The 26658-nt window shown below is 59.1% G+C and overlaps 1 protein-coding gene across 5 annotated transcripts in view; it reads left to right on the forward strand.

The window, feature by feature from the left end:
* ARHGEF10L (Rho guanine nucleotide exchange factor 10 like) overlaps positions 1–26658 on the forward strand; it is a 159768-nt gene that overhangs the window by 26667 nt on the left and 106443 nt on the right. For all 5 annotated transcript variants that reach the window (XM_070382057.1, XM_070382055.1, XM_070382061.1 and 2 more), the window contains exon 2: positions 18752–18827. In XM_070382057.1, the coding sequence (XP_070238158.1) occupies positions 18794–18827 (34 nt within the window). In that variant the 5' untranslated portion in view covers positions 18752–18793. The remainder of the gene's footprint in view (positions 1–18751; positions 18828–26658) is intronic.

Raw genomic sequence — 26658 nt, forward strand, 5'->3', positions numbered from 1 at the left:
GAGCTCTTCTTCTTTGCAACATACAGAGCTCTCCTGGGGCCTGGGCATGGCTGTGGGACTGACTGCCTGGCCAATCACCTAAGCCTTCCCTTGGGGACCCTGTACAAGGGGGACACCCAGGCTCCCCATCCCTGTCCTCCGGGAGCTGACCCACCAGCAGGAATGAGGACGTAGGATCAGGGCTTAGGGAGCTGGTTCTGCTAGCTTTGTGACCCATGGGCAGTGCCTTCGTCTGGCTTAGCTTCCACAGCTCCCTCTGAAAGATGGGAACTGTACCTCGTGCCTCATCAGGCCATGGTCGGGGGCGGTGAGACTGTTCCCAAAGCTCCTGGTGTAAAGTCGGTGCTCAGCTGCCCGCCCTCCTCAGGCCCTCAGGGGTAGTCTTCTCAGGCTGAGAGTGACCCGCAGGTCTGAGAGGGGCTTCCTGGTGATGCCCGCAGCCCCGGAGTGTGGGGTCGTCCTGCAGGCATCGGGGATGGGGCAGCAGGACGGGGGGATGTGGGTCAAGCTTTGTCCAGGAGGGAGCAGGAGGCTGCCTTCGGCTCGGCCCCCCACCCCCAGCCCCATGGGCAGTAGCAGCCCCAAACCCTTGGCCCTTCTCCCAGACCAGACAGTCAGAGCGTGGGAGAGGAAGTGACTTGTCCTGCGCTGGTGGGAGTTGGTGGCAGAGCCAGCCTGACCTCTCACCCAAGGCCCACGGGTCCTGACGCTGCTCTGTCCTCTGCTGGGGCCGCGGCCCCCGGGCCTGCCCCGGAGCCAGCTGAGACCCGGATATTCTGGGGTGCGTGACTCACAGGCTGGCCCTGCCTCCACCAGCTTGCTTCGGGTGTTCCTCTCTTTGCTTTTCCTTAATAGGGTCTCCCGTGGCGCTCGCCTGTGCTTTCTCGGGGCCTGGAGGGGCGGTGGCTTTGCCCCGGGAAACGCGTCCTGGGGTGCTGCTGGGCGGCCCGGGCTCAAACCTGGGGGAGTTCAGAGGGCGGCAGGCTCTCTGCTCTCCGGCTGCCTGACTTCGGGCAGGTCACTGTGCTTCTCTGAGCCCCGCCTTCGGGCTGGGTTCAGTTGCACCCACATTTATTGACCCCTGTTGGCTGCTAGGTGTGGCGCTGGGCCTTTCGGGCAGAGCAGCGAGCGGACTCAGCTGCGGTCCTCTGGGAGCCTCGAGAGAGAGGGGCCCGTCCCGTGGGGACCGGGCTGGTCCATCCCGAAGCGCACGTGAAGCCCCACACCCGGCTCCTGGTTTCACCAGAAGCTCAGCGATCCAGTGCGTCTGAGTCCGTGCCAGTGAGAGCAGTCGCTGGGCTCCCCTGTCAGTTCCTGTCACTCGGATTTCACACCTGTGAGCAGGAAAGCGCAGGACCTAATTCTGGAGGGACGGCCTTGATTGTCCGTGCATGTGGGCAGTGTGAGTCAGCGTCCCGGGGGTGAGCTGAACCTGCCGTGTTCCCGCGTGTGCCCTGACCTTGGCGAGGAGGACGTGCGACCCAGGTCACATCGCAGGCCGTTCACCCCCTGGCGTGTAGCGGGCACCCAAGAAGTGTTTGCTGAGCTAAAGAGGCGGACAGTGGCGGCCTGGGACTCCTCCTAGCAATTGACATGTGGAAGGAGGGCCAGCTTATGAGCGTCCATGCAGCAGGGAGGAGCCTTGTCCTGGGAAACTCCACAGGACCGAATGAGGGCAGGTTAGACCTTTCTAATGGGAGAGCACCCCTGTGGCTCAGACTGTAAAGAGTCTGCCTGCAACGCGGGAGATCTGGGTTCGATCCCTGGGTCGGGAAGATCCCCGGAGAAGGAAGTGGCAACCCGCTGCAGTATTCTGGTCTGGAAAATTCCATGGACGAGGAGCCTGCCCTGAGGGGCTCCAGCCAGGCTCGGCCTGATGTCTGGTGGCCCTCCCCGCAGCAGAGGGGAGGGCGCTGGCTGGTACCCAGAGGCACAGTGGGGCCTGGGTCACGGCCGTCCCTGCCTGGGGGCCTGCTCCAGTGCTGGGCTGGGGGCTGAAGGGGTGAGGGTGGATCCCTGGTCTCTCGGGAAGCTCCCTGCCTTCAGCCCCCAGGTGGTTCCTGTGAGGATGCCCCGCAAGACTTACTGCCTTTGCGTCCCGCTGCCTTGGGAGGGGCCCGCTTACTGAGGCTCTGCTGGGGACGGCGTGGCCAGACCCCTCGCCGGGGCCCTGGCTAGAGCACCCTGTCTACCGGTCCCCCGCTTCTCCTCTTGACGTGCTGCCCGTGGGGCCCCGTCCTACCAGCGCCCCCGAGTGGGGTCCTCCCGGTCCCACCGCTCACCTGAGTGCTTCCCACACAGCAGGGCAGCCCAGTGCAGGGTGCCTGCTCGAGGCTGGGGGACGAAGGTGTGACTGTCCCGGGGTTCCAGGCACAGCCCTGCAGCCAGGTGGCCTGGCGTCCAAGCCCAGCTCCCCCGTGTGTTGGCTGCGTGACCTTGAGCCCTTTTCTTCTCCTCTCTGTGCCTCTGTTTCCCAGTCTGTAGAATGGGAGTGATAACAGTTCCTCTCTCGAAAGGTTGTTATGAAGATTGACGTGATCATAGGACTGAAGGGCCTGGACTCACTCTGGGCCCTTGGCAGGAATGATTGCATGTTCGGTGTTGCGGTGCTCACTTTGGAACCCGGTCCTTGATGGCACGGGGCCTAGTGCCTGGGCCCTGGACTCCACCCACTCAGCACTGCCTTCAGGGCTGAGCTCCTGGGCCAGGTCTCTGGGGAGAGGCGGGTCAGGGCTGCGGAGGGGCCCCGACTCCCACTGGAAGCCCCCTGCCGCCTCCTCCCTCCCTCCTGCTCCCTGCTCCAGGGCGTGCTGAGGTGAACTGTATGTGGTTTCGTTCACTGTTTCAAGGAGCATCGACCCCCGTCTGTGTTCAGGGCCACTCCCAGGAGTCCCCCAGGCCCCCAGGTCTCTCCCGCAGAAGCCCCCGCCTGCTTTCGACCGTGGGTGCCCGATCCCTGCTGGACCGCGAGCTTCGGGGTCTCGGGGCCATGTCTGTCCTTCTCACCACCGTGCCAGCCCAGCGGGGCTGCGCCTGCACCCAGCTCGCTGAGGTGCTTGGTGAGTAAGCTGTGTGCCTCGGCTAGGCTGGGGGTCAGCGGGGAGGGGGGCCTCGCCCCTGGCCCGGACAGCGCTCCGTCTGGTGGTTTGTTCATGAAATCAGCGATGGCTGCGAGATGCCAGAAACAGTGCTGGGTGCTGAGCCCGGGAGGGGTGAGCCATGGTCCTCGCTTTGAAGAGGCTGCCCTCTCTCCCCGCTTCCTGCCCCTCTGCCCACTTCCTGTGTTCCAGATGCCACGCCAGGTGGTGGAGGCACACGGAGAAGCAGGCCATGGTCTCTGCCCACAGTCTCTGCTCCGAGATCCACGAAAACAGCGCAGGTCCTTTGGAGACTTGGAGCCTGGTATTATCTGCCATGGAAACTGGTAGCGGTGATTTTGGTCTCTGTGTCCCTGTGACTGATAGCAGTAAGGCGACCCTGAATTAACAGGCCACAGTCTGCTCTGATCCTCAGAGGACTTGACCAGACACCCTGTGACCAGGGGTTTCCACCTTGGCCCTGTGGACACCGGAGCCGGACGATTTTCTGTTGCGGGGCTGGGCTGTGCGGAGCATCCCTGGCCTCTGCCCTCTGCATGCCACTCGCTTCCCCTGCCCCCCCAGCTGTGACAACGCAAATGCCTCGTGATGTTGCCACATGTCTCTTGGGGGCAAAGTCATCCCTGTGGAGAACCACTGCCTTAGCTGGATCCGTGAAACTGTAATTGTGTAAGCCAAATGGAATGGAAAATTTGAATTCCAATATTGCCTCCCTCCAAAAAAAGCAAAAGAGGAAAAAAAAAAGCGCCCACAACATCCCGTATTCCTTGGCTTTGGCTTAAAATCCAAACATCCGTTGGGAGGTGGGAGGGCCCTTGGAAGCTGGAGCAGCTGTGAGCTTTGGCCCAGAGGCGGAGCCTGTGGCGAAATGGGCGGAGCCATCACCAGGCCCGATCCCCTTGTTCTGAGCAGCTACGGTGTAGGGCGGGTGGTCCAGTGACCACGTGGAGTCCACGGGACCAGCGTCAGCCCTTGGAGAGTTGAGTTGGAATGTTGGACTGTTGCCCTCAGTCTCAGCTGGGCCCTGGCATTCTCCTCCACTGCGTGCATGTGTCAGTCTTTGCGACCCCGCGGACTCTATCCCGCCAGGCTCCTGTGTCCAAGGGATTTTTCAGGCGAGAATACTGGAGTGGGTTGCCATTTTCCTCCTCCAGGGGATCTTTTCCGCCCAGGGGTTGAACCTGAGTCTCTTGGGTCTCCCACTTTGCAGGCAGATTCTTTGCTTGCTGAGCCGTCAGGGAAGCCCATATGATGGACTTACGTGATTGTTTAGCATCTGCCTGCCTGTGGGGTTGTGGACTTCAGCGAGGCAGGAACCGAATCCCCAGAACCTTGCGTGGTACCTGGCATGCGGTAGTGCTCAGTCAAGTTTTGTGGGATGATTAAGAGAGATTGTTGGATGGATCCAGAGAGAGAACAGCTGGCTTCCTGGGAACTTCCCTGGTGGTCTGTAGTTGAGAATCCGCCTCCCAGTGCAGGGGTTGTTAGGGAACTAAGATCCCACCTGCCTCGGGGCAAATAAATCACAACAAAGACCCAGCTAGGCTAAACAAAAAAAAGCCTGGTTTCCCGCCCTCCCCAGAGGAGGGCGTGGGGCCTGGAGGCTGGTCTAACGTGTGGGGCACACATGTGCAAGGTGGGCCCTTCATCACTCACCTCCCGGTTTGCATCCTTTTGGGAAAGGAGATGCTGTCTCTGCCCCTGACTGAGACCCTGGCCACAGGACAGACCTTGGGTGAACCTGGTGAGGGGCTCAGCCTTGGCAGGGAATGCACAGGTGTCTGAGCTTCTGCCCACCCCCCAGCCCACACCAGTGTGGCTTTGTGGAGCGCCTGTTCGGTCTGGTGGCTGCAAGCAGGGAAGCGAGCCCTGGATCCTGGAGCCACAGATCCTGCCTTCCCAGGTCCGTCTCTTCCCACAGGTCAGTTGAGGATGCTCCTGGTACGGTGTCAAGTGACAGGCAGGGGCAGCCGCGGCGGGGGAGGCACTGTGAGCTTGTTGCCTGGAGGGGGCTTGCTCTCCCTGAGTTTAGCATTTGGGTTCAAGCAAGGAAAGCAGCCTGATGTCTGTGGCTCTCTGCAGGCCGAGTCTCCGGCCGGGGCTTTGCATAGGGCCCCTCGGCAGCAGGCTGCGAGGCTGCCCCGCCCCGCGACCGCAGCGTTCAGGCGGCTGGACCGTCTTCCTGGCTCCATACACTGGGTTTCGGTGGTCGCCGTGTTTCGCCCCAACTGAGGAAACTCAGCGTCGCTGCCTCCTTTGGGTCCTTCTCCCTGACTGCGACCTTCGCTGCCTCCTTTGGGGCCTTCTTCCTGACTGCGACCCCCCTTTCTGGAATCTTGACCTTTTTTTGTTTGGCTGTTCCTGGTCTTAGTCTCAGCACACAGGGTCTTCGCTGAAACACGCAGGGTCTGCACTGCAACGCACAGAATCTAGTTCCCTGACTGGGGATCCAACCCGGGCCCCCCTGCACGGGGAGCAGAGCCTTTCTCAACCACTGGAGCACCAGGGAAGCCCCTGGAGTCTTGACTTTGCAAGGGGCAGGACGCAGGTGGAAACTTTGTGGAGCCGAGTGTTAGCCTCAGGGCCGGGTCCAGTGGTCCCTGAGCCGTCAGTGGGCAGCCCTGGCCCTCAGTGGGGTCACGGCACAGTTAGACGCTGTGAGAGGGGCTGCCCCCTTCTCATCTGGCTCTCACTGGCCCAAGAAGGCTCCTGACGACAGTGATGGGGAGGGCCCGGGGACCACTCAGCTCTGCCTGGGACCCCCTTCTTGTAGACGGGGCTGCTGTCCAGTTAGAGGGAGGTGCTCATTCATTCATTCAACGAACGTCTGTTGAGCACCTACTGAGTTCCAAGCTCTCCTCAAAGCATTTTATGTGAATTATTATCTCAGTTACTGTTGAAGTCGGAGAAGGCAATGGCATCCCACTCCAGTACTCTTGGCTGGAAAATCCCATGGACGGAGGAGCCTGGAAGGCTGCAGTCCATGGGGTCGCTGAGGGTCGGACACGACTGAGCGACTTCACTTTCACTTTTCACTTTCATGCATTGGAGAAGGAAATGGCAACCCACTCCAGTGTTCTTGCCTGGAGAATCCCAGGGACGGGGGAGCCTGGTGGGCTGCTGTCTATGGGGTCGCAGAGAGTCGGACACGACTGAAGTGACTTAGCAGCAGTAGCAGCAACTGTTAAAGTGTTAGTTTCTCAGTACTGTCCGACTCTTTGCAACCCCATGGACTGTAGCCTGCCCGGCTCCTCTGTCCATGGGATTTTCCAGGCAAGCATACTGGAGTGGGTGGCCATGCCCTTCTCCAGGGGATCTTCCTGACCCAGGGATTGAACCTGGGTCCCCTGCATTGTAGCCGGATTCTTTACTGTCTGAGCCATCAGGGATATCTTATTTAATCCTCATAAAAGCCCTTTGCAGTGGGGATCTTAAGGAAATGGCAATCCATTCCAGTACTATTGCCTGGAAAATCCCATGGACAGAGGAGCCTGGTAGGCTACAGTCGGGGTCGCAAAGAGTCACACACGACTGAGCGACTTCACTTTCACTGTGGAAGAGGGAACCAGGGATAGAATGGTGAAATAACGTCTTTGTGTCATAGTGAGGAGGTGAAGGGCCGGTCACTCCTACCTGGGACTTCCCGGGTGGCTCAGTGGATCAGACTCCGTCTGCCAGTGTGGGGGACGCAGTTTCGATCCCTGGTCTGGGAAGGTCCCTCCTGCTGCGGAGCGACTGAGCCGGTGCGCCAGCACTGTTCAGTGAGTGAGGCCCGCTCTTGGTGCTGTTAACTGCTGAGCCTGAGCCCTGGAGCCCGCAAGCAGCAACTGCTAAGTCCTTGCCCTGGAGCCTGCCCTCTGCAACGAGGAGCCCCTGGGGGGAGAGGCCTGCGCTGCGCTGAAGAGCAGCCCTGCTCTGTGCGACTAGAGAAGGTCTGTGCAAGCAGCGAAGACCCGGAGCAACCAGAAATAAACAAGTAAAAGCCACGCTTGAGGCCTGATGGCAGCAAAAAGGGGCTCCCAGGGGACACCCTGCAGGGCCGGAGGCAGCCTCAGGGTGGGGAGCCCTGGGTGCAAGGGGCACCTCGCTCCCACCAGGCAGCGGGTGGGCTTGGAGCTCGTGGCGCCCGTGTGGGTTCTGCACCAAGGGCTGTGAGGAGGGGCACAGGCGTCCTCTGCAGGACGGGCGGCGGGCAGTGGGCAGCGTCTGAGCTGCCCCACCCACTAGGAGTCCAGTCACAGGTCTGCTGAGCACCGGCCTGGTGTTTGGAACGGTCCCCCCCGCCCCCCGCCCCGGGGTCAGAGTCCGGGCTTTGACTCCCTCCCAGGATAGCAGGCTTCAGGGCCAATCCATTTCATGGTTGAAACCACCTCCTTTCCCACCGAGCTCCTCCAGCCCAGCCTCCTCTGCTCTCTGCCCCGAGCCCCAGGCAGCACCTCTGGGAGGCGAGACGTTCACTGCAGGGGTGTGCAGTGATGGATCCCTCGGTCTGTTGAGGAAGAGGCAGGCGCTACAGGGGACAGACGTGGCCGGACGTCTCCACCCGGGGCTTCGTCACGGATCGGCCTCTGATGGCCTTCTTGGCTGTGGATGGATCTCTTTACGTCCCTGGGCCTCAGTTTCTTCCTCTGTAAAATGGGCTGATCCCGTCCCTCGTGGGTGCCCCCCGCTGTTGGGGCTTGGTGGGAGGACGGGCTTTTCTGTGCCTCCCTGGCAGTTGCGGAGGACAGGGAGCTCTGGGAACACACCCACGTCTTCCCTGGGGGAGGCTGTGGAACATATTAAAGGGGCGGCTTGACTCTCAGTGCTGCACCTTGGGGCTGAGGCCTCTGGGTTCCCTGGAGCTCCGCACAGGGCATTTTAGGAGACCCCAGATGCTGCCCAGACAGCTTGCCTCGCCTTGCTGGGGTGGGCTGAGTTATTTTTTAGCTCCGAGTTCTGCACGGGTTATTTCTTCCTGCCCAGAGCTCTCTCTGGGACAAAGTGACAGCCTCTTCACTGAGGGAGGCAAGGCTTGGGCCAGAAGAAGAGGCTGGAGCCAGAGTGGACCCCTGTGGGCTGCGACCGGGAGGCTCCCTCCACGCGGGCAGACTGCCCGTGGGGGCTGTGTGACCCTTCGCGGGAGAGCCAGGCATGTGCCAGGGTCCTTCACCTGCCTGCCAGAGCGGCAAAGGGCTGCAGCCACGGCTGCCTCAGGGTCCTGTCCCCTCTCCCATCCCCATGCTCCGGACTCACCGGAGCAAGAACCTGGTCTTTGGGGAGCAAGTTTGTAGCAATAGTCCCGCCCACCCCACCCCTCTTCTGATCACTGCCTGACACAGGCCCCGGGCCTCTTCCCAGATGGGTTTTGGGGAGCCGCCTCCTGCACGGCTTGGCCCTGAGTTGTCTGTGCAGTTCTCTGGGGAGGGGCCGTCCTGGCTGAGGCTGGGTTCGGGCGGGCCTGGTGTGGGGGCCCCAGGCCTTGGCCGCCTCTTCCCCGCCCCTCAAGGTGGAGGTGGGACAGGCCTCGGGGCTGGCATGAACTGGCCTTCCTTCACTCATGAGCAAGTGTGTGTCGAGGTCTGCTGTGTGCCAGGCGCTGCTCCAGGGCCGTGGATGGAGCGGTGGACATAAGCGATCATGTCCACGTTCTGGTCCAGTGTAAGCAGCTGGATGTATAGACGCCTGGAGGGTTAAATACCACGAAGACGGGGAAAGCAGAGGCCGAGGACACGGTGTGCTGTGGTCACGCATGTGCTGTTTGAGAAGCGGGTGCTTGGAGGGGCCTCTGAGAGTGGCCTTGAAGCAGAGCCCTGACGCGGTGCAGGCGTTGCCCTTGAGTGTAACTGGGCACGAGTGTTTCAGGCAGAGCAACCAGCTGGTGCAGGGCTTCTCTGGTGATCCAGTGGTTAGGGATCCATCTGCTAATGCAGGAGACACGGGTTTGCCTTCTGGACCGGGAAGATCCCACGTGCCACAGAGCAAGGAAGCCTGAGCTCCACGGTGTTGAGCCTATGCTCTGGAGCCTAGGACTACAGCTGCTGAGCCCATACACCCTAGAGCACGTGCTGCATAAGGGAAGCCACCCCAGTGAGCAGCCCGCACACCGCAGGGAAGAGGAGATCCGGGCAGCAGCGGAGACCCGGCACAGCCGAGAACAAGCAAGCAAAGCCGCCAGTGCGGAGGCCCCGAGGTGGGGCGTGTGGGGGCCTGCACGTGGTCCTGGTGCCTCTGGTGGAAAAGCTGTGGAGAGAGGTAGCCTTTTAAGTCAGGGAGGACGGGGAGGGGCTCATCGGGTGGGGTCTTGTAGGCCAAGGTGAGGAGCCCGGTTTCCACTGTGAATGAAGTAGGCATTTGAGGGTTTGCTCAGAGGAGTGACTCGGCTGCTGGTTGAGAACAGAGTATGTCGGGCGAGGGGTGAAGGGGGAGCAGGAGGCCCGTCAGGGGCTGATGGCCCTCGAGGAGATGGCGCTTCGGAGGGGGTGGTGGAGTGGGAGCCACCGAGGTTGGCGGATGGGAGGCACGCAGGTGTGAGGGGCAGAGGAGCCAGGGCTGGGTCCGAGGGCTTCAGTCTGCGCCTCCGGCATGCTGGGACTGCCCCCAGCTGAGGTGGGATGCTTGGGAGCAGGGAGGGCAGGTGTGGACCCTGGAACGCACCTGTTGAGCAGGCGCACTTCTGGGCAGAAGTCCGGAGCTCCTGGGGAGGTCAGGCTGGCAGTGTGACCGTAGAAGTGGTCTTTAAAACAGAAATGGTAGAGGTGGTCTTCCCACAGAAATGGGGTGTTCCTGGGGTCCAGTGGCTGAGGCTCCACGAGGCCCGGTATCTGGAGGTCCTTGGCCCTTTCTGCAGCTTGGACCGTCCATCCTTGGCCACGTCCCGTCAGATTGGAGTCCGACACTCAGACGGGAGGCCTGGAGTCAAGCCCCTCCACCTCCTGGTCCCGCCTCGTGTTTCCTGGGTGACTTTGGGAAGTTGCTTCCCCAGCGTGAACCCCAGCTTCCCATCCGTGAATCCGTGAAAAAGACCTTTTGGGCTGTCCTGGTGGCTTAGCTGGTAAAGAATCCGTCCACAATGAGGGAGACCTGGGTTTGATCCCTGGGTCCGAAAGATCCCCTGGAGAAGAGAAAGGCTACCCACTGCAGTATTCTGGCCTGGAGAATCCCATGGACTGTGTAGTCCATGAGGTCTCAGAGTCAGACACGACTGAGCGACTTTGACTTTTCACTTTTTCCAGCCTGGAAATGCTCTGCTGATGGTATGAGTATTCTAGAGTTACACTGGTACTAAATTGCCCGCGAGGTGGGCTTTGGATGGAGAAACTGAGGAGCAGAAAGGTGAAAGGGTGGTGCAGAGTCCGTGCTTCCAAGTGTGTGTGCAGGGCCCCATCGCGTGGGCCGCCCAGGATGTGACCAAGGATGCAGAATGCTCCGATCAGCAGTTTTTCACCTGGCCCTGTAGCCTGGGGCCTCCTGCCTGAACTGGCTTGCTGGAGACAAAGGGGTTAATGTGCTGGAGGCAGGAGTAGGGGGGCACCTGGAGGAGGAAGAGGAGGAGAAAGAAGGGGAGAAAGAAGGGGAGGGGCTGTTCTGGGGGCTGTGCTGGCTCTGGTTTCCTAGCAACAGCCCCCACGAGTCCCTGCCGCCAGGGGCCCAGTGGGATCCTCTGCCCGGTGGCCCCCTTTGGGTGACTGCCCCCCACCGGTCCTGCCTGGGGATCCTGGACCCAGAGCACGCCCAGGAGGTCAGTGCAGGGAGAGGGGACGCTCATCCGGGGCCGGGACAGGGCCTCCATTGTCCGAGGCTCAGCCACTGGCCAGCCGCACCCCTGCCCATGGCAGGAAGCCCATTGAGCGGCCTGGCGCCCGGCGGGCAGGGAGCGGAGCTGGAGCTGCTGTGCCTCCAGCACTCCAGGCTCCTGCCTGTCACCCCTGCCCTCAGCCGCAGTCCATCTCCGTGATGCCCGGTCTGCGCTGCCCTCCCGTGAGAGCCGCCCTGGGCCTCCCCTCCCGCAGCCCAGGGACTCGGCTCAGAGCGTCTCTCTCTACCCCGTTTTCCTCGCCGGTTGTGGGAGCCCAGTTGGGCAGGGGGTCTGGTGCACGGCAGTGCTCAGGAGACACCCGCGATGACCACTTCCAAGGCGATCGCTGTGTGATCTCATGGGTGGCGAGGGTTCCGGAGGTCAGGCCGGCGTTCTTGTGTTCGGGCAGCCTGGCCTCCATGGAGCGATCAGCAGGATGGGGCAGTGGGAGCCCCGGGAAGGGGACTGAAGTCTGTGAAGGCCCCTCGGGCGCCGTCAGACGTCTCTCCTCCTGCACCGGCGTCTGACGGGCGACGAGAAGCAGAGGGTGAGTGCCTGCCTGGGTCTAGCCGGGCGGCGAGCCGCAGGTTCAGTGTCTGGAGCTGGTCTCTGCGGCCCCAGCGGAGCACGGTCCATGCGTCTCATCGCGCTCTGTCCGGGGCTCTGAGCCCTGGACGTGTCCTTCTCGCTGTCGCCCCGCCTGTGTTTTCTCGGCTAAGCCCCCGTCTCTCCAGAGCCCCGCGAGCCAGCGCCCTGCACGGTCTGCAGCCGGGGGTGCTGCGTGCGCTGTCCTCCCGGCCCTGGTCCTTCTGGGCAGAGGACCCCCGGGGCAGCGGAGGTTGTCAGCCGGGTTGGGCCCCCTCCCGGGGCAGGGGCACCCCAGCCCCCGGGCTCCTCGGTGAGGTGCCCTGGGCAGATGCAGGCCCTCGGCTCTGTTCAGTGAGTGCGTCTCCACGGTGGGCGGTTTGCCGGTCCCGCTGCAGCCCCTGAGAGGAAAGGAAGCGGCCAGCCTAGGCAGGGAGACAGTTCCGACGGGGCCGGCAGGCGTCCCGGGGTCACCTGTGCTCCTTGAAAGCAGCCTTTCTCTGGCGGCACACGTGAGCTCCCAGTTCAGGATTGCGAGCGGGAGCGCAGGGCTGGGGGCTTTCTGGCCACGCCACGCAGCACGTGGGGGCCTGGTTCTCTGACCCTCGGCCCCTGCCTTTGAAGCGTGGAGTCTTAACCGCCGGACCCCTAGGGAAGTGCCCCCCGCAACAGGTCTTTTTAGTTTTCTGTAAAACATTACTTTGGCTGTGTTGGCCTCTGTTGCCGTGTGCGGGCCTTCTCTGGTCATGGTGGGCTGGGCTTGTCACTGCGGCCCCCAGGCGTCTCCTTGCTGTGGCTTCTCTTTGGCGCACGGGCTCTGGGGTGTGTGGGCTCAGAAGCTGTGGCTGGGTTTGGCTTAGTTGAGTGAGCTCAGGGCTTGTGGTGCAGGGGCTTAGTTGCCTCGAGGTATGTGGAATTTTCCTGGACCAGGGATCAAACTCGCGTCTCCTGCCTTGGCAGGCGGACTCAACCAGTGGACGTCCAGGGAGGTACCCTCTCCCCCGCCAACACGCACAGGTATTTTTTTAAACCAAGCTTGGGAAACACTGCATAAGATGAGTCTGGGGAGGCCTCGCAGAGGAGCAGGGTCTGGGTTTTAAAGGTTGAGTAGGATTTTGCTTATTGGCTCTGAGAGGTCTCACTGGAGGGAATAAACAGACCAAGCAAAGACCCAGAGACGCAGAACAAGTGGGCTCAGGGATGGGCCTGAAGCTGGAGCTCTCAGGCCAGGCCCAGGAGCTGCTGAGATGAGAGAGAGTGGCGGGGAGTTGGCGAGGGGCAGGGGGGAGCGGGGGAGGGGTTGGGTTTCATTTTGAGGTGACAAGGAAGAGCCCGAGGGTGTGTATTTCGGGACAGCCGCTGTGATGGCAGAGTTGGGGGGGTGGGCCGGGCTCACAGCTGACAAGGGCTGAAAGCAAGCGTGGCCCCCGGAGGGTGTGCCCGCAGCAGGACCCCCCGCCCCCAACCCCGTCTCACCTCCAGTCCAGCACTTTCTTCCTGGCTTCCAGGCGCTGGACACGGTGCCTCTGAGGCCAGAGTTGCGGGCGAGGCCAGGCCAGAGCCTGGCCCTTGTTTGGCTGTGTGGGACGGGCTGGCGTCTCCCCTTCCTCTGGCGAGTCTGCAGCCCACCCTCCCCTCCCCAGCTGCACTCTCCTCCAGCGTCCAGCCTTCCCGGTCCTCACCCTCCTGGCCTGATTTGTGACGATCAGAGAGGCTTGCTTGTGTGCTCCTCTCGGCCTCATTTGGGCGAGTGGATGGGGCCAGTCAGTGGCGTGGGAGGTGGGAGAGGATCCAGTACTACAGAGCCCGCCTGCCAGCCGCAGAGGCGTTAGAGACCCGGGCTCGATCCCTCGCTTGGGAAGAGCCCCGGAGGAGAGCCTGGCAATCCCTCCAGTATTCTGGCCTGGAGAAGCCCAAGGACAGAGGAGCCTGGCGGGCTACAGTCCATGGGGTCGCAGAGTTGGACACGACTGAGCGACTTAGCACTCATGGCCAGTTTCAAGAGCTAGTGAGGAGGGCCTGGTGCAGGCAGCCCGGAGGATGACTTCCTGTGACCTTGAACTCTAGAGGAAGGACAGACTGACAAGGCTTTGCTTAAATTAGAGCCTGGAAGACACCTGCTGTGGCGAGCAGGGCTGCTGAGGGTGGAGGCAAGTGTGAATCCGGCTGCTCTCGGGGTTCCGGTCGCTGAACTTGACCTGCTTGGTGGGCACACCCAGAGCTGGGCTGGTCCTTTGCTTCTCTCTCTGCCTGAATGAACTTGAGAAGCGCTGCCTGGGGGCTTCCCTGGCAGTCCAGGGGCTAAGACTCCGAGTTCCCAATGCAGGGGGCCCAGGTTCGATCCCTGGTCAGGGAGCTGGATCCCACGTGCCGAAACTAAAGATCCTGGTGCTGCAACAGAGACCTGGTGCAGCCAAATAAAATATTAACAAACAAAAATAAATATTAAAGAAGCACAGCCTGCTTCTGGCCATTCTGTGCGGCGTCACCAGGAAGAGCCGTGTTCAGGGGGCCTGCCTGCCTGTCTAGTGCTGGTGGTCGTTTTGAGAGAGCGATGACCCCCAAGAGCAGAAAGTCTCCTCTAAACCCCACCCACGCGGAGGGCTGTGAACGGCACCGTGAAGACAGTGGCCGGGGCGCCGGGAGCTACACCCGCCCGCACTGCAGCCCCGGGCTCAGGAGCACAGGGTTTCCGTGGGGTGGGCGGGGGAGAGGCTAGATTGTAACGGTGGCAAGTGGCGGAGCTGGGGTGTGAACTCTGATCGACCAACGGGTTCCACCCTTTCTGCGCCGCCTTGAAGCTACTGTCTGCTCCGACCTGTGATGTTATTTAGCCTTTTTGAAAATGAGAATGCTTGGGGCGTCCCTGGCAGCCCAGTGGTTAGGACTTTGAATCCACAGTGGTGGCTGGGGGCCTGATCCCAGGTCAGGGAGCTCAGAGCCGAGATGTTCATGGCCAAAAAACCAAAACACGAAAGAGAAGCAATATCGTAACAAATTCAATGGACTTTAAAAACGGTCCACAGCAAAAAAAATCTTTAAAAAATGAGAACGCTTGTCTTCATCTTCCCTCCTTGCAATGCTCACTGTAGAAGAGCTCGAAAACTCAGAAAAATGGAAAGAAAGTGGGAAGAAAACCTGTGGAACCCTGCCACCCTAGCGAGCACTGTTCATCCCCTTTGTGCGTTTCCTTCTGTCCTGTCCCTCCCTGCGCTTCAGGAGCCCACTGGGAGTCCCTGGATGTGGGCGATCCAAGCCGCTCTTGGTTTTCAGTCGACTTCCCTCCCCAGCCAGGCCGCCTCTTCTGCCAGAGACCGGCCCGGCAGGAGGTTCTGGGTCGCTTTGCAGAGAGAGGCTCGTTTTAGGGGCATCGCAGCACGTTTCTCCTGGCTCAGCCTCCCAGCCTGAAGCTTCCAGGCCACACGCAGCTCAGGAGAGACGTTTAAAAACTAATCAAGGAAGTAGCCAAGCAACCCGCCTGCTTCTTCCACACGTTCACACCTACGCCCCGCTCCTGGCCCTGCCAGCCTGTGGCGTCCTCCGGGCGGGGACCGTCCTGCCCACTTTACGGAGATGTGGCCCGAAGCTCTGGGAGGCCAAGGGGAGGCCTGGGGTCCCACCGTGCGGCTGAGGCAGAACCCCTCCTGCAGATGGATCTGACTTCGCCCAGGTCCCCGCAGCTTTAAGCCCTCGGGTTCCCCCCTGAGCCTTCCCCAGGGTCTCTTGCACTCCTGGGGCACGGGATCCAGACCCCCGGTCCCAGCCACTGGCCCCGTTTTGGTGGTGACATCAAAAACGGGCATCTTGGCACCGACCGAGCCTGCCAGGGCTCTGAGGCTGAGCTTGGGTGCTGCTGGGAGCCCTGTGGGCCAGGTACCAGGACCCCAACTTTATAGGCGAGGACACTGAGGCTCAGCTCACCAGCCAGTGGGGAAGACACTTCCAGCCTGGGTCCCAAGGCAGAGCTTGGTCGTCACAGCCTGTGCCCTGGATGCTAATGACAGCCGAAGAACGGTGGGTCCGAAGGACCCTTCCAAGAGTGTTACCTGTATTTACTCTTAATTTTCTTGAGGACCCCATGAAGTTGGTCCTTTTTAATCCCCATTTTGCAGATGAATAAACTGAGGCCCAGAGGTGGTGTTAAATAGCTCATCCGAGTATGATAGCCCCTGAGCAGTGGGGCCTAGGCGGTATTGGGTAGCTAGCCTTGAACTCTCGGCTGGCTGCTGTGCCAGGAGGGTCTCTCGCAGGGCCCCTGGCTGCTCTGAGCCTGCCCTCCTCACTCACTCACCCTGAGCCCTGGCACACATGTGCAGAACGATCGCCACAGGCTCTGGGTGTGCCGGGGGCTTGCTGGTGTGTGTCCTTGCCTGGGGAAGAGAGGAGGGAAAACAGATGTCTGTCTGGCTGCTCGAGTTAATCATCGCGCCTTGGGCTGTGTGCGGAGTTGCTTCATTGTCTGACGTTTGCGACCTTATAGATGGTAGCCCACCAGGCTCCTCTGCCCGTGGACTTTCCCAGGCAAGAGTACTGGAGTGCCATTTCCTCCTCCAGGGCATCTTCCCAACCCAGGGATCGAGCCCACATCTCTTAAATCTTCCCCAACCCTTTGCTGAGAGTTTTCAGCGTGGGACTGAACGACGCGGTCACGCACTTTGTGGAGATTAATTGGCTTTTAATCAGAGTGAAAAGTGCGGTTCTCTGACCCTGCCCATCCCGCCTAGGAGGGTGCCCCCCAGGTTCACAGAGTGAAAAGTGCGGTTCTGACCCAGCCCATCCCGCCTAGGAGGGTGCCCCCCAGGTTCACGCATCCATGGCTCAAGGCCAGGTGTGTGGAGAACGGATTATAGCACCAAAGCCTGGAAACAACCTCAGCGTCCACTCAGGGATTATGTCAATCATGCCAGACGCCCGCCCCCAGCACTCTGCAGGCATTAACGCGAGACTCATGTCTATGTACTGTGCTGTTCTGAAATGACCTTGGAGCTTCTCCAGCAGAAGCAGCGGTTGCTAGGGCTCCCCGGGTGATGCAGCGGCTGTCTGCTGTCCCCCTGCGGGGCTTGCGGGTTCAATCCCTGGCTGGAGGGCTCCTGATAGACCCCCACATACTGCACGTGGCCAAAAAGGAGGAGCTGCTGAGTGAAGTCAACCAGACAGGGAAAGACAGTTATGTAATGTCACTCATATGTGAAATCTTAAAAAACTGACACAAATGAATTTTTTTACAAAACAGACGTAGATAGCAAACTTACGATTATCAAAGGGGAAAGCGGGGTGGACGGAAAGATCAGGAGTTTGAGATTGACGCGGTGCTGCGCGTAAAACGGGCTTCCCCGTGGCTCAGGGGTAGAGTCCGCCTGCACCCAGAAGACGATGCAGGAGATGCCGGTTCAATCCCTGGGTCGGGAAGGTCCCCTGGAGGAGGAAATGGCTACCCACTCCAGTACTCTTGCCTGGAGAATCCCATGGACAGAGGAGCCTGGTGGGCTACCGTCCACGGGATCGCCAGGAGTTGGACCCGACTGAGTTGACTTAGCGTGCACGCACGTGTATTAAATACATAAACAATCTGTATAGCACAGGGAACCTTTCGATACTGTGTAAAAAGCTATAATGGAAAGAATCTGAAAGCGAATAGGTGTGTGTGTAAATGTACACACACACGGAGTCACTTTGCTGCACACTGGGGCATTGTGAATAGACCGTGTGTGTGCCAAGTCGCTCAGTCGTGTCCGACTCTGTGCGACTCCGTGGACGGTAGCCCGCCAGGCTCCTCTGTCCATGGGATTCTCCAGGCAAGAATACTGGAGTGGGTGCCATTTCCTCCTCCAGGGCGTCTTCCCGACCCGGGCATTGAGCCCACATCTCTTAAGTCTCCTGTATTAGCAGGTGGGTTCTTTACCCCTAGTGACGCCCGAGAAGCCATAAATAAACCTCAATTTTTAAAAAAGTGGTTTTACCACAGGGTATGCAGTGTGCTTCCTTCTGCATAAAGCAAGGCATTTATACAGATGAACAGGCTGGTGCACGCACGGCACAGTCCTGGAAGGATTCATAGAAACGGGTCGCAGCGGTCACTCCTGGGGAACCTGAGAGACTGCCTTCTCATGGTCAGCTCAGCCTCTGTGTTGTTTGGACTTTGAGAGAAGTGGAGCACTGTGGTTATAATTGAGCACACGCGGGGGTCCACAGACCGGGTTCACGCCCTGGCTCTGCCGCTCACTATGTGTGATCTTGGGCTGCTTTACTTCTCCCCTCTGGGCCTCACTTTTGTCCTAATTTGGATGAATAGATATTAATATTTGTAAAGCGCTCAGAATAAGGTCTGAGGTAGAGTAGGCACTGCATAGATGTTTGCTATTATTAATCAATTGCTATTTACATGCATTCTACTTTTATTTAGGAAGCCAGCTAATGTAAACAGAGGCTTTAGGATTGGAACGGGAAACAGGCAGGCAGCCAGAGTGCGGCAGGCCCTGATGAGAAAGGAGGGTTTGGAGCTCTCCCTCAGGGCCGAGCCCCTCTTCCACAGGGACGTCTAGACGAAGTGCCCCCGGCTCAGACTCGGTGCAGAGAGGGAGCGGGGAGAGCTCAGCGGGCGCGCCTGGCAAGGTTGCTCCAGGGTCCTGTAAGCCCAGAGGAGGCTCTGGCGGCTCGGTCGCGGGCTCCTCCACCGCCAGGCCTGGAGATACTGCCCCCCTGCTCCGAGCACTTAGGGTTCCGCCCTGATCTGGAGCCACCCGCCTCCACGAAGCCCTTTCCTTCCCTCACACCCACATGCCTGCCGGCCAAGCTCGGGGGTGGCGCAGGGGGAGACAGAGAGAGAGTAGACGGCCTTCGATGGGGCCTGTGGGGCGGGGGTGGCCCCAGGGCACCCGTGGTGACCAGGCAGCGAGAAGCAGGAAGCATCCGGCCCTCACCCGTGACCCTTCAGGCTGATCCGGTTCTGGAACACGGGGGCTGAGCATGATCCTGGCGTCCGAGGCTGGAGCTCCCCTGCCAGCCAGAGGGGCCACCTGCGAGCCCAGCTCGGCTGCGTGGGCTGGGCACAGGGAGGCCTGGGCCGGCAGGGCCTCTAGGGTGGTGGGTGGCCATCCTGCAGCTGCTGGTCTCTCTGCAGGTTAATGATTCACCGTGCTCGCGCCATCCTGGGCTCCCGAAGCTGCTGGGAAATGGGCTGAGAGCGGCCGGCTGGCGTGCACCCGTCGGTCGCGAGCTGGTGACCCCTCTCTGTGGCTGGAACTTTGGCCTTGAACGCCCTCTAATCAGATTCCTGGCCTTCTTTTCACAGGCGAGCGGCTGGACAGTGCTGGTCTGAGCTGGGTCCCGTCTGATGGCTTCCTCCCGTCCTCTGCAGGCTGCCGCAGGTACAGTCCTCTCGTCTGGTGTCCCGCCCAGGGCCTCTGACCCTGGATGTGAATCTGGCCCCACTCACGGTTAGCTGGGTGCCTTGGACCAGTGGCCTCTGCAACAGGGAAATAATGGGAAGTGGGCTCTGGGCGGGGGTTGCAGACTCTTCGCCTGTCCACCTGAGGGCCCCTGGAGAGGTGAGCAGAACCCCTGGGACTGTGGCGTCCTCGGGGGTAAAACTAAGAACTGAGAGCAGGAGGTAGGGGCTGGGGGTGCTGCCCATCCATCTCCATCTGCTGAGGTTCCAAAGCCAGGCCGTCTGGCCATGGCGGGGTGGCCAGAGTCGGCAAAAAAAAAAAGGAAAAACACATACTTATGCTGAAAAAATTTTTTCATAGAAATTCAGTTTGATGTCCTGTATTTTTACGTGGCGATCCTAACACTGGGGCCTCGGACAGTGCCGGTAGATCCGGACCCTGGAGGAGCTGGGCTCGAGGCCGTCTGTCCCGCTGGGCCCGGCCTCCCGTCCTCTTGTTCTTCCTGGGGGCGGCCAACGGCAGAATGGTAACAAGCAAGGGCTGCTTCTCAAGTCCAACCAGCCCAGTGGCTTGGTGTCTGTCTGGCTGTCTCATCTCCCACAAGCATGGTGTTAGTAACGACAGCCTCTCACATGTGATTGCAGGGTTTAGGAACAGGTGGGGCTCCAGCGTGTGCTAATCAATGGCTCACTGCCTGGGACATGTCATCACTGGGGCGTCAGCAGGACCGGCTGCCCGTGCCCTGCTCTGGGCCCCGGGGCCGAGCCCAGGAGGAATCTCTTCCCCCTTGAGCCTCCGTGTCCTTCTCCGCAGGGTAGGGGACCAGCGTGGTGGGCCCGCCTCCTCTGTAGCGTGGGGTGAATTCCTGGGTCCCGGCCCCCTGGACTCGCTGGGGGCTCACTGGGGTTGGCTCTCTGGAGAAGGGGAACGTCCAGGAACATCAGAGGTGTGCGTGGCTCCCTCCAGTCCTGCCGTCTGTCTGGGTGGGGAGAGCTCAGTTCAGCTCTCAGTCACCCAGGGATGGGCTGTCTGACTTTCCTTCTGATAAGGCGCCCCGGCTAGTTGGCTGGGTCCCAGGATCCTGGGAACAGAGTCTGGGGAAAAGGGCATTTCCTGATTCATGGCCATGGCTTTGGGTTCCAGGATGTCCCCGCTCCCCGTCATCGGCACCCTGCACCCTTTCTCCTCCACACCGAGGGGCCAGACGTGCAAACTGAGAGCAGGACTACTTTATGATGAAATCAATTCAGTTTCATTAAGCAAACATTTGCTGGGCGTATCTGATGCGCAGGCTGATACCTGGTGGAAGCAGGCTCTTGGCCACTCTCCGATTCTCTGAGCGCTTCGCACCGTCTTCCCAGATAAATTCAAATCCCCCCACCTCCTTGCAGCCGTGTTCTCACCCCGTCATCCTCAGTCGCGTCTTCGCTTTGACTGGGCCACTCACTGTTGTTCTCCGCTCCTGCTGTGGCCCTGGCCGCCCCCCAGCCTGAGCCTGTCAGGCCCTTGCTCACCCTTTCAGGCCCTGTGCAGGGGCAGCCTGGTGCCAAAGCTGTGCCCCAGGCCCTGGCAAGCTCAAGCCCCCTCCTCTGTTTAGCACTGGCTCAGCCTTCGGGGTTTCATGTTCTTCTCTGGTCAGCCCTTCCTGCCTCAGCCTTCGGGGTTTTATGTTCTTCTCTGGTCAGCTCTTCCTGCCTCAGCCTTGACACTGAGGCACTGTGTCTTACTTTTGTCCAATCTTCTGGCCCAGGGGCTCCTGGGACAGTTCACTGGATACTGTACAGTCTCTATGGTCTGACCAGTCCATCCTAAAGGAAATCAGTCCTAAATATTCATTGGAAGGACTGATGCTAAAGCTGAAACTCCAATAGTTTGGCCACCTGATGCGAAGAACTGACTCACTAGAAAAGACCCTGATACTGGGAAATATTGAAGGCAGGAGGAGAAGGGGACGACAGAGGATGAGACGGTTGGATGGCATCACCAACTCGATGGACATGGGTTTGGGTGGACTCCGGGGGTTGGTGATGGACAGGGAGGCGTGGCGTGCTGCGGTTCATAGGGTCACAAAGAGTCAGACACGACTGAGCGACTGAACTGAACTGAACTGAACTGATAGATTGCTGGGCTGACCGAGGCTATTTGTATTTTTTTAATTTAGCATTTATTTGCTGCATCAGGTCTTAGCTGTGGCCCGCGGGCTTTCTGTCATGTCGGGCAGGAGCCTCTGCTGTGACACGTGGACTCAGTCACGTGGCTCACGGGCTTAGCTGCTCTGCAGCACGTGGGAGCTTAGTTCCATGACCGGTTCCCTGCATCTACAGCACTGCCGTGTGGACTCTCACCCACTGGACCACGAGGGAAGTCCTGCTGTTTGTACTTAGGTGGTCCAGTAAAGAATCAGCCTGCCAATGCAGGAGACCCAGGAGATGCTGCTTCGACCTCTGGATGGGGAAGATCCCCTGGAGGAGGGCATGGCAACCCACTCCAGTATTCTTGCCTGGAGAATCCCTTGGACAGAGGAGCTTGGGGGGCCACAGTCGTAGGGTCACAAAGAGTCAGATACGGCTTAGCAAGGGAACCACAACAACAACAAAGAGAGAAAATACAAAAGTAACTTAAGTCCCTGGACACAGCCTGGGGGCTGGGTCGCCTGGGGCTGGGCCTGGTCTGTGGATGGGGAGGTGGTCTCCACCCCACCTGGGGTCAGAGCCTGGGCTATATGACTCAAAGCGATAATAACAGTCATCACGATAATGACTGGGGCTTCCCCGACGGCTCAGTGAGTAAAGGCTCTGCCTGCAATGCAGGAGACACAGGAGATGCGGGTTTGATCCCTGGGTTGGGCAGATCCCCTGGAGGAGGAAATGGCAACTCGCTGCAGTGTTCTTGCCCGGAGAATCCCACGGCGAGGAGCGTGGAGGCCTGCAGTCCAGAGGGTCGCACAGGCCCAGACACGACTGAGTGAGTGAGCACAGCGATAATGGTGATGGTGAGCAGAGCCGCCATCGTGAGGAGCTCGCGTTCAGCCCGCGAGGCTGGGCTCCCAGCGCGTCTAGTGTGCCCGTCCATCCCCCCTCCCAGTGCTCTGTCAGCCAGCTACTCCTGCTGTTCGCATTTGATGGACCAGGAGGCTGCAGCCCGAGGGTGAGATAACGCGGCACTCACACAGCAGCCAGTACATAGGACAGCTGGGGTCTGAACCCAGGCTAGTCACTGCAGTGATGCAGGCTGCGTGCAAAGGGAATCCTCCCCACTGTCCGCCCAGCAGACTCAAGTGGGCAGGACCGTGGGCCCTGAAGCTTCCTTGGTCAGGACAGGTCTGACTCTGGCAGCCCAGAAATAGTAGTGGGCAGGGACTTCGTGGTCACTTATTCCAGTATTTTTAAAAATAACTTTGTATTTATTTATTTTCGGCTCTGCTGGATCTTCATGGCTGTGCTGGCTTTCCTCTAGTTAGTTAAGGCGAGCTGAGGCCACTTCCAAGTTTTGGCATGTGGGCATCTCATTTTATTTTATTTTATTTATTTCTTTATTTATGGCTGTGCTGGTCGTCCTTGCAGTGCGGGCTTTTGTCTGGTTAAATGAGCCGAGGCCACTCCCAAGTTTTGGCATGTGGGCATCTCATTTTATTTTATTTTAATTATTTCTTTATTTATGGCTGTGCTGGTCGTCCTTGCTGTGCGGGCTTTTGTCTGGTTAAGGCGAGCCGAGGCCACTCCCAAGTTTTGGCGTGTGGGCATCTCATTTTATTTTATTTTATTTATTTCTTTATTTATGGCTGTGCTGGTCGTCCTTGCAGTGAGGGCTTTTGTCTGGTTAAGGCGAGCCGAGGCCACTCCCAAGTTTTGGCGTGTGGGCATCTCATTTTATTTTATTTTACTTATTTCTTTATTTATGGCTGTGCTGGTCGTGCTTGCAGTGCGGGCTTTTGTCTGGTTAAGGCGAGCCAAGGCCACTCCCAGGTTTTGGCGAGTGGGCATCTCATTTTATTTTATTTTACTTATTTCTGCATTCACACCTGTGCTGGTCGTCCTTGCGGTGCGGGCTTTTCTCCAGTTGCGGGGCACAGCTTCTCCCTGCAGGGCCTTCCCTTCTTGCGGAGCACAGGCCCTCTCGGGCTTCAGCAGTTGTAGGTACCGAGGCTTCGTTGCTCTTGGCATCTTCCCAGGCCAGCGATCGAGCCCATGTCCCCCGCATTGGCAGGCGGATTCTCAACCACGGGACCACCAGGGATGTCCTGGGCCCCTCATCGCGGTGGCTTCTCTGGTCGGGGAGCGCCGGCTCTAGGGCGCACAGCAACACGTCAGCAGTTGCTGTGCAAGGGCTCAGTAACTGGGGCTCCTGGGCTCCAGAGCACAGGCTCGGTAGTTGTGGCTTGCGGGCTCGGTTGCTCCATGGCACGTGGGATCTTCCCGCACCAGGGTCTGAGCCCGTGTCCCCTGCACTGGCAGGCAGATTCTTATCACTAAGCCACCGGGAAGCCCTTTTCCAGGATTTTTTTAAATCGTCTAAAATTGCAGCCCACAGACCTGCCAATAGGAGCATATGTGTGCATTCACCAAGTCCTTATTCCGTGCCTGTCACGTGCTGGGCACAGTACCAGATGCTGGGGGTACGACAGTGAGTGAAACACCCGCCCAGGAGGCGTGCGCTCTAGTAGAGGAGACAGAAAGACAGGGAAAAGTACAGCCTGCTGATCAGGGCCACAGAGACAAGAGAAGCAGGCAAGGCACGTCAGGAGCCCAGGTGCCACTGTGGGCAGTTCTGGTCCCCGGGACCCTCGGGAGGTGACAGGTTGTAAATAGACCTGGAGGCCCCCGAGGGCGGGAGCTGCTCCCTGGGGCAAGGGCAGCCTGGACCCCAGGACTGAGGTGCAAAGATCCAGAGGCAGTAGCAGAGCGGACGCCTGCGAGGCCCAGCGAGGACGGCCACACGGCTGCGGGGAGTGAGCAGAGGAGGGCGTCAGGAGCGTCTGCGATACGCACTGTACGGATGTGTGTGCTGTGTGCGTAAATCCAGAACGGAAGTGTCGACAGCAACATCAAAAGTAAAACCACGTGTGAATTTTTTACCAGTGTGGTGGTGGCTGAGTCGTCAGGTCAGGTCTGACTCTTGCTACGCGATGGGCTGTAGCCCGCCAGGCTCCTCTGTGCGTGCAGTTCTCCAGGCAAGAATCCTGGAGTAGGTTTGCCGTGTCCTTCTGCAGGGATCTTTCCAACCCAGGGATCGAACTCAGGTCTCTTGTGCTCAGGCGGGTCTCCTGCGTTGCAGGCGGATTCTTTACCAACTGAGCCACCAGGGAAGCCTATTAGTATTATAAAATTTTAAAAAAGATCTTCAGTAATCAGTTCATAAAGCAAAAAGCTTCCAGGGAGCCCCCTAATTGATTTTATGACTCCCCAGTGGGTTGAGAACTGTTTGAAGGTTACTAATTTGGCCTCTGGCCCAGCTTCTGGATCTCCTCCTGAATTCAGCATCACGGGGCCAAGAGTGCAGGGGGCTCAAGAGGGACTTCCAGGAGGCCACTGGGCTGAGCGGAGAGGGAACCAAGGCAGATCAGGGTTCAAACCTGGCTCCCCACTTTCAGCTGGTGCCCGGAGGCTTCGCCTCACCTTGAGAAGTCTCTGAGGCCTCGTGTAAAGCGGGGGTGGTTGGGAGGCTTCGGCAAGAGTCACGTGGGCTCATCGCAGGCCCTGAGTGTCTGCTTCTCCACCTCTGGGTAGGAGCTCATACCCCTGGCCACGTCACCGCCCAGAGGAGTCCACCCCGATGGCCTGGGCCTTAGGGTCCCCACAGCTCCCAGGAGCAGGGGCTGCATCCCCGCCTCAGTTGGTCTTGTTTCGGTCATCACCCCCGGGAGTCAGGGAAGGGGGGTGAGCTCCGGCTTTCTACTGTGCTCACACAGCGGAGGAAGGGGCTGCTGCTTCTTTTTTCTTTAAGACTTTTTTTTGATGTGGACCATTTTTCAAAATGTTTTTATTGAATTTGTTATAATATTGCTTCTACATTTTTATGTCCCCCCACTTTGGTCACATGGCATGTAGCATATTAGCTCCCTGAGCAGGCATCGAACCCACACCTCCTGCATTAGAAGGCAAAGTCTTAGCCACTGGACCCCAGGGAAGTCCTGGAAGGGGCTTCTTGAATTTCATACACTTGCACCTAAAACATTCTGCTCTGGAAACCCCCCCAGTCACTGTGGATTTTTGGATTTTTCTGGTCAGAGAGACTACCAGAATCAGATACGCCGGTCTGTCCATCCGCTGGTCTGTCCACTTGCCTCTCTGCTCCATCCCCCTCCCCACCCACTTGCTTATCGAGGCATCCGTGGACAATCCTGTCCTCAAGGATGTCGGGCTGGGAGGGGCAGAAAGCCCAACAACAGGTGTCATTGTGTAACACGTACCAGGCAGTGTGCCAAGCCCTGCATCTACTCAAGCGTTCTCCACTGGGGGCAGTTTCGTCCCCCGGGGGACATTTGGCTGGCAATGTCTGCAGACACTTTCGGTTGTCACAGCTGGAGGCCAGAGGCCAGAAAGGCTGGTACACCTCCTGTAGTGGCCCCAACACAGAGACCTCGCAGCCTGGACACGAGGCTGAGAAACCCTGACCTACATCTCGGGTCCCATTCACGTCAGCTTTATAAGGTAGGTGCCCTTTCATCCTCTGCTCTATAGGGGAAGAGACTAAGGTTCAGAGAGGTGAAAGGCTCTCAGACAGGACCTGGCGGGCCCAGACCTCATGCCCTGACCGGTGTGACAGGAGTTGTGAGCAGTCTGCTCAGGGCAGCCCAGGGAGGGGTGATCAGCTTTAGACTTGAACCCAGCCGCTCTGTCCTTGGGTTTTAGAGTGCAAAGTTTGGACGAGGTAGCTTGTTCAGTTCCTAAGTCATGTCCAAGGTTTGCATGAGCCAGGGAGATGGGCTAAATGAACACTTGAGGTTCTGTTTAGCTTCAGATTCCAGGAAAGAAGTCTTCCAAGGAAGAAGACTGGGAGACCTCAGCCAGATGAAATGGGTGGGAAGGCGAGGGCTTGTGATGCCCTTTAGGATGGAGAGTCCATTTCTTCACCCGTTTAATGAAAGTTTCTGAGTTGTATCTGTTAGTTGCTCAGTCATGTCTGACTCTTTGTGACCGTATGGACTGTAGCCCGCCAGGCTTCTCTGTCCGTGGAGTTCTCCAGGCAGGAATACTGGAGTGGGTTGCCATTTCCTTCTTCCAGGGATCTTCCCGACCCAGGGATCAAACCCGGGTCTCCCACACTGCAGGCAGATTCTTTACCGTCTGAGCCACCTGGGAAGCCCCGAATTCGACTTGTTGACTAAGAAAAAATGCCCAACCTAAAAACTGATAATTCTGTTTTACTTGGAGGACTTACTGAGGACTGAAGCCCTGCAGGATGCTCTCAGGTAGCTCTGAGGGTCTGCAGAGGACAGTGAGGAGCCAGGATGCATGGGAGTGTTTGCAACAAAGACCAGAGAGTGAGACCCTCAAATGTCACTGTCAAGAAAACCAGGTTGATGAAGTTAGCGCTTTTCAGTGTGTGAGAGATGCAAGAGGCTGGGCTTGTTGACATCGTTTCTTCCATGTGCGCTTCAGCTGTCTACAGCCAAGTCCTGTTCTTTCCCCTGAATCCCCCCAGGGAGCGCCATCGGGGTGCCCCGCATCTGCTGCCCTGGTGGCTGTCACACCCTTGTTTACCGACCTGGCTGGTGACGTCCATCTACATACCCCAGGCCGGGACCTGTCCCCTTCAAGGGGGCAGAACAAATCGTTACACATGTTACAGGAGCAGGTGAAGTAAACAG

The sequence above is a fragment of the Bos mutus genome, chromosome 2 (genome assembly GCF_027580195.1).
Source record: "Bos mutus isolate GX-2022 chromosome 2, NWIPB_WYAK_1.1, whole genome shotgun sequence".
NCBI lineage: Eukaryota > Metazoa > Chordata > Mammalia > Artiodactyla > Bovidae > Bos > Bos mutus.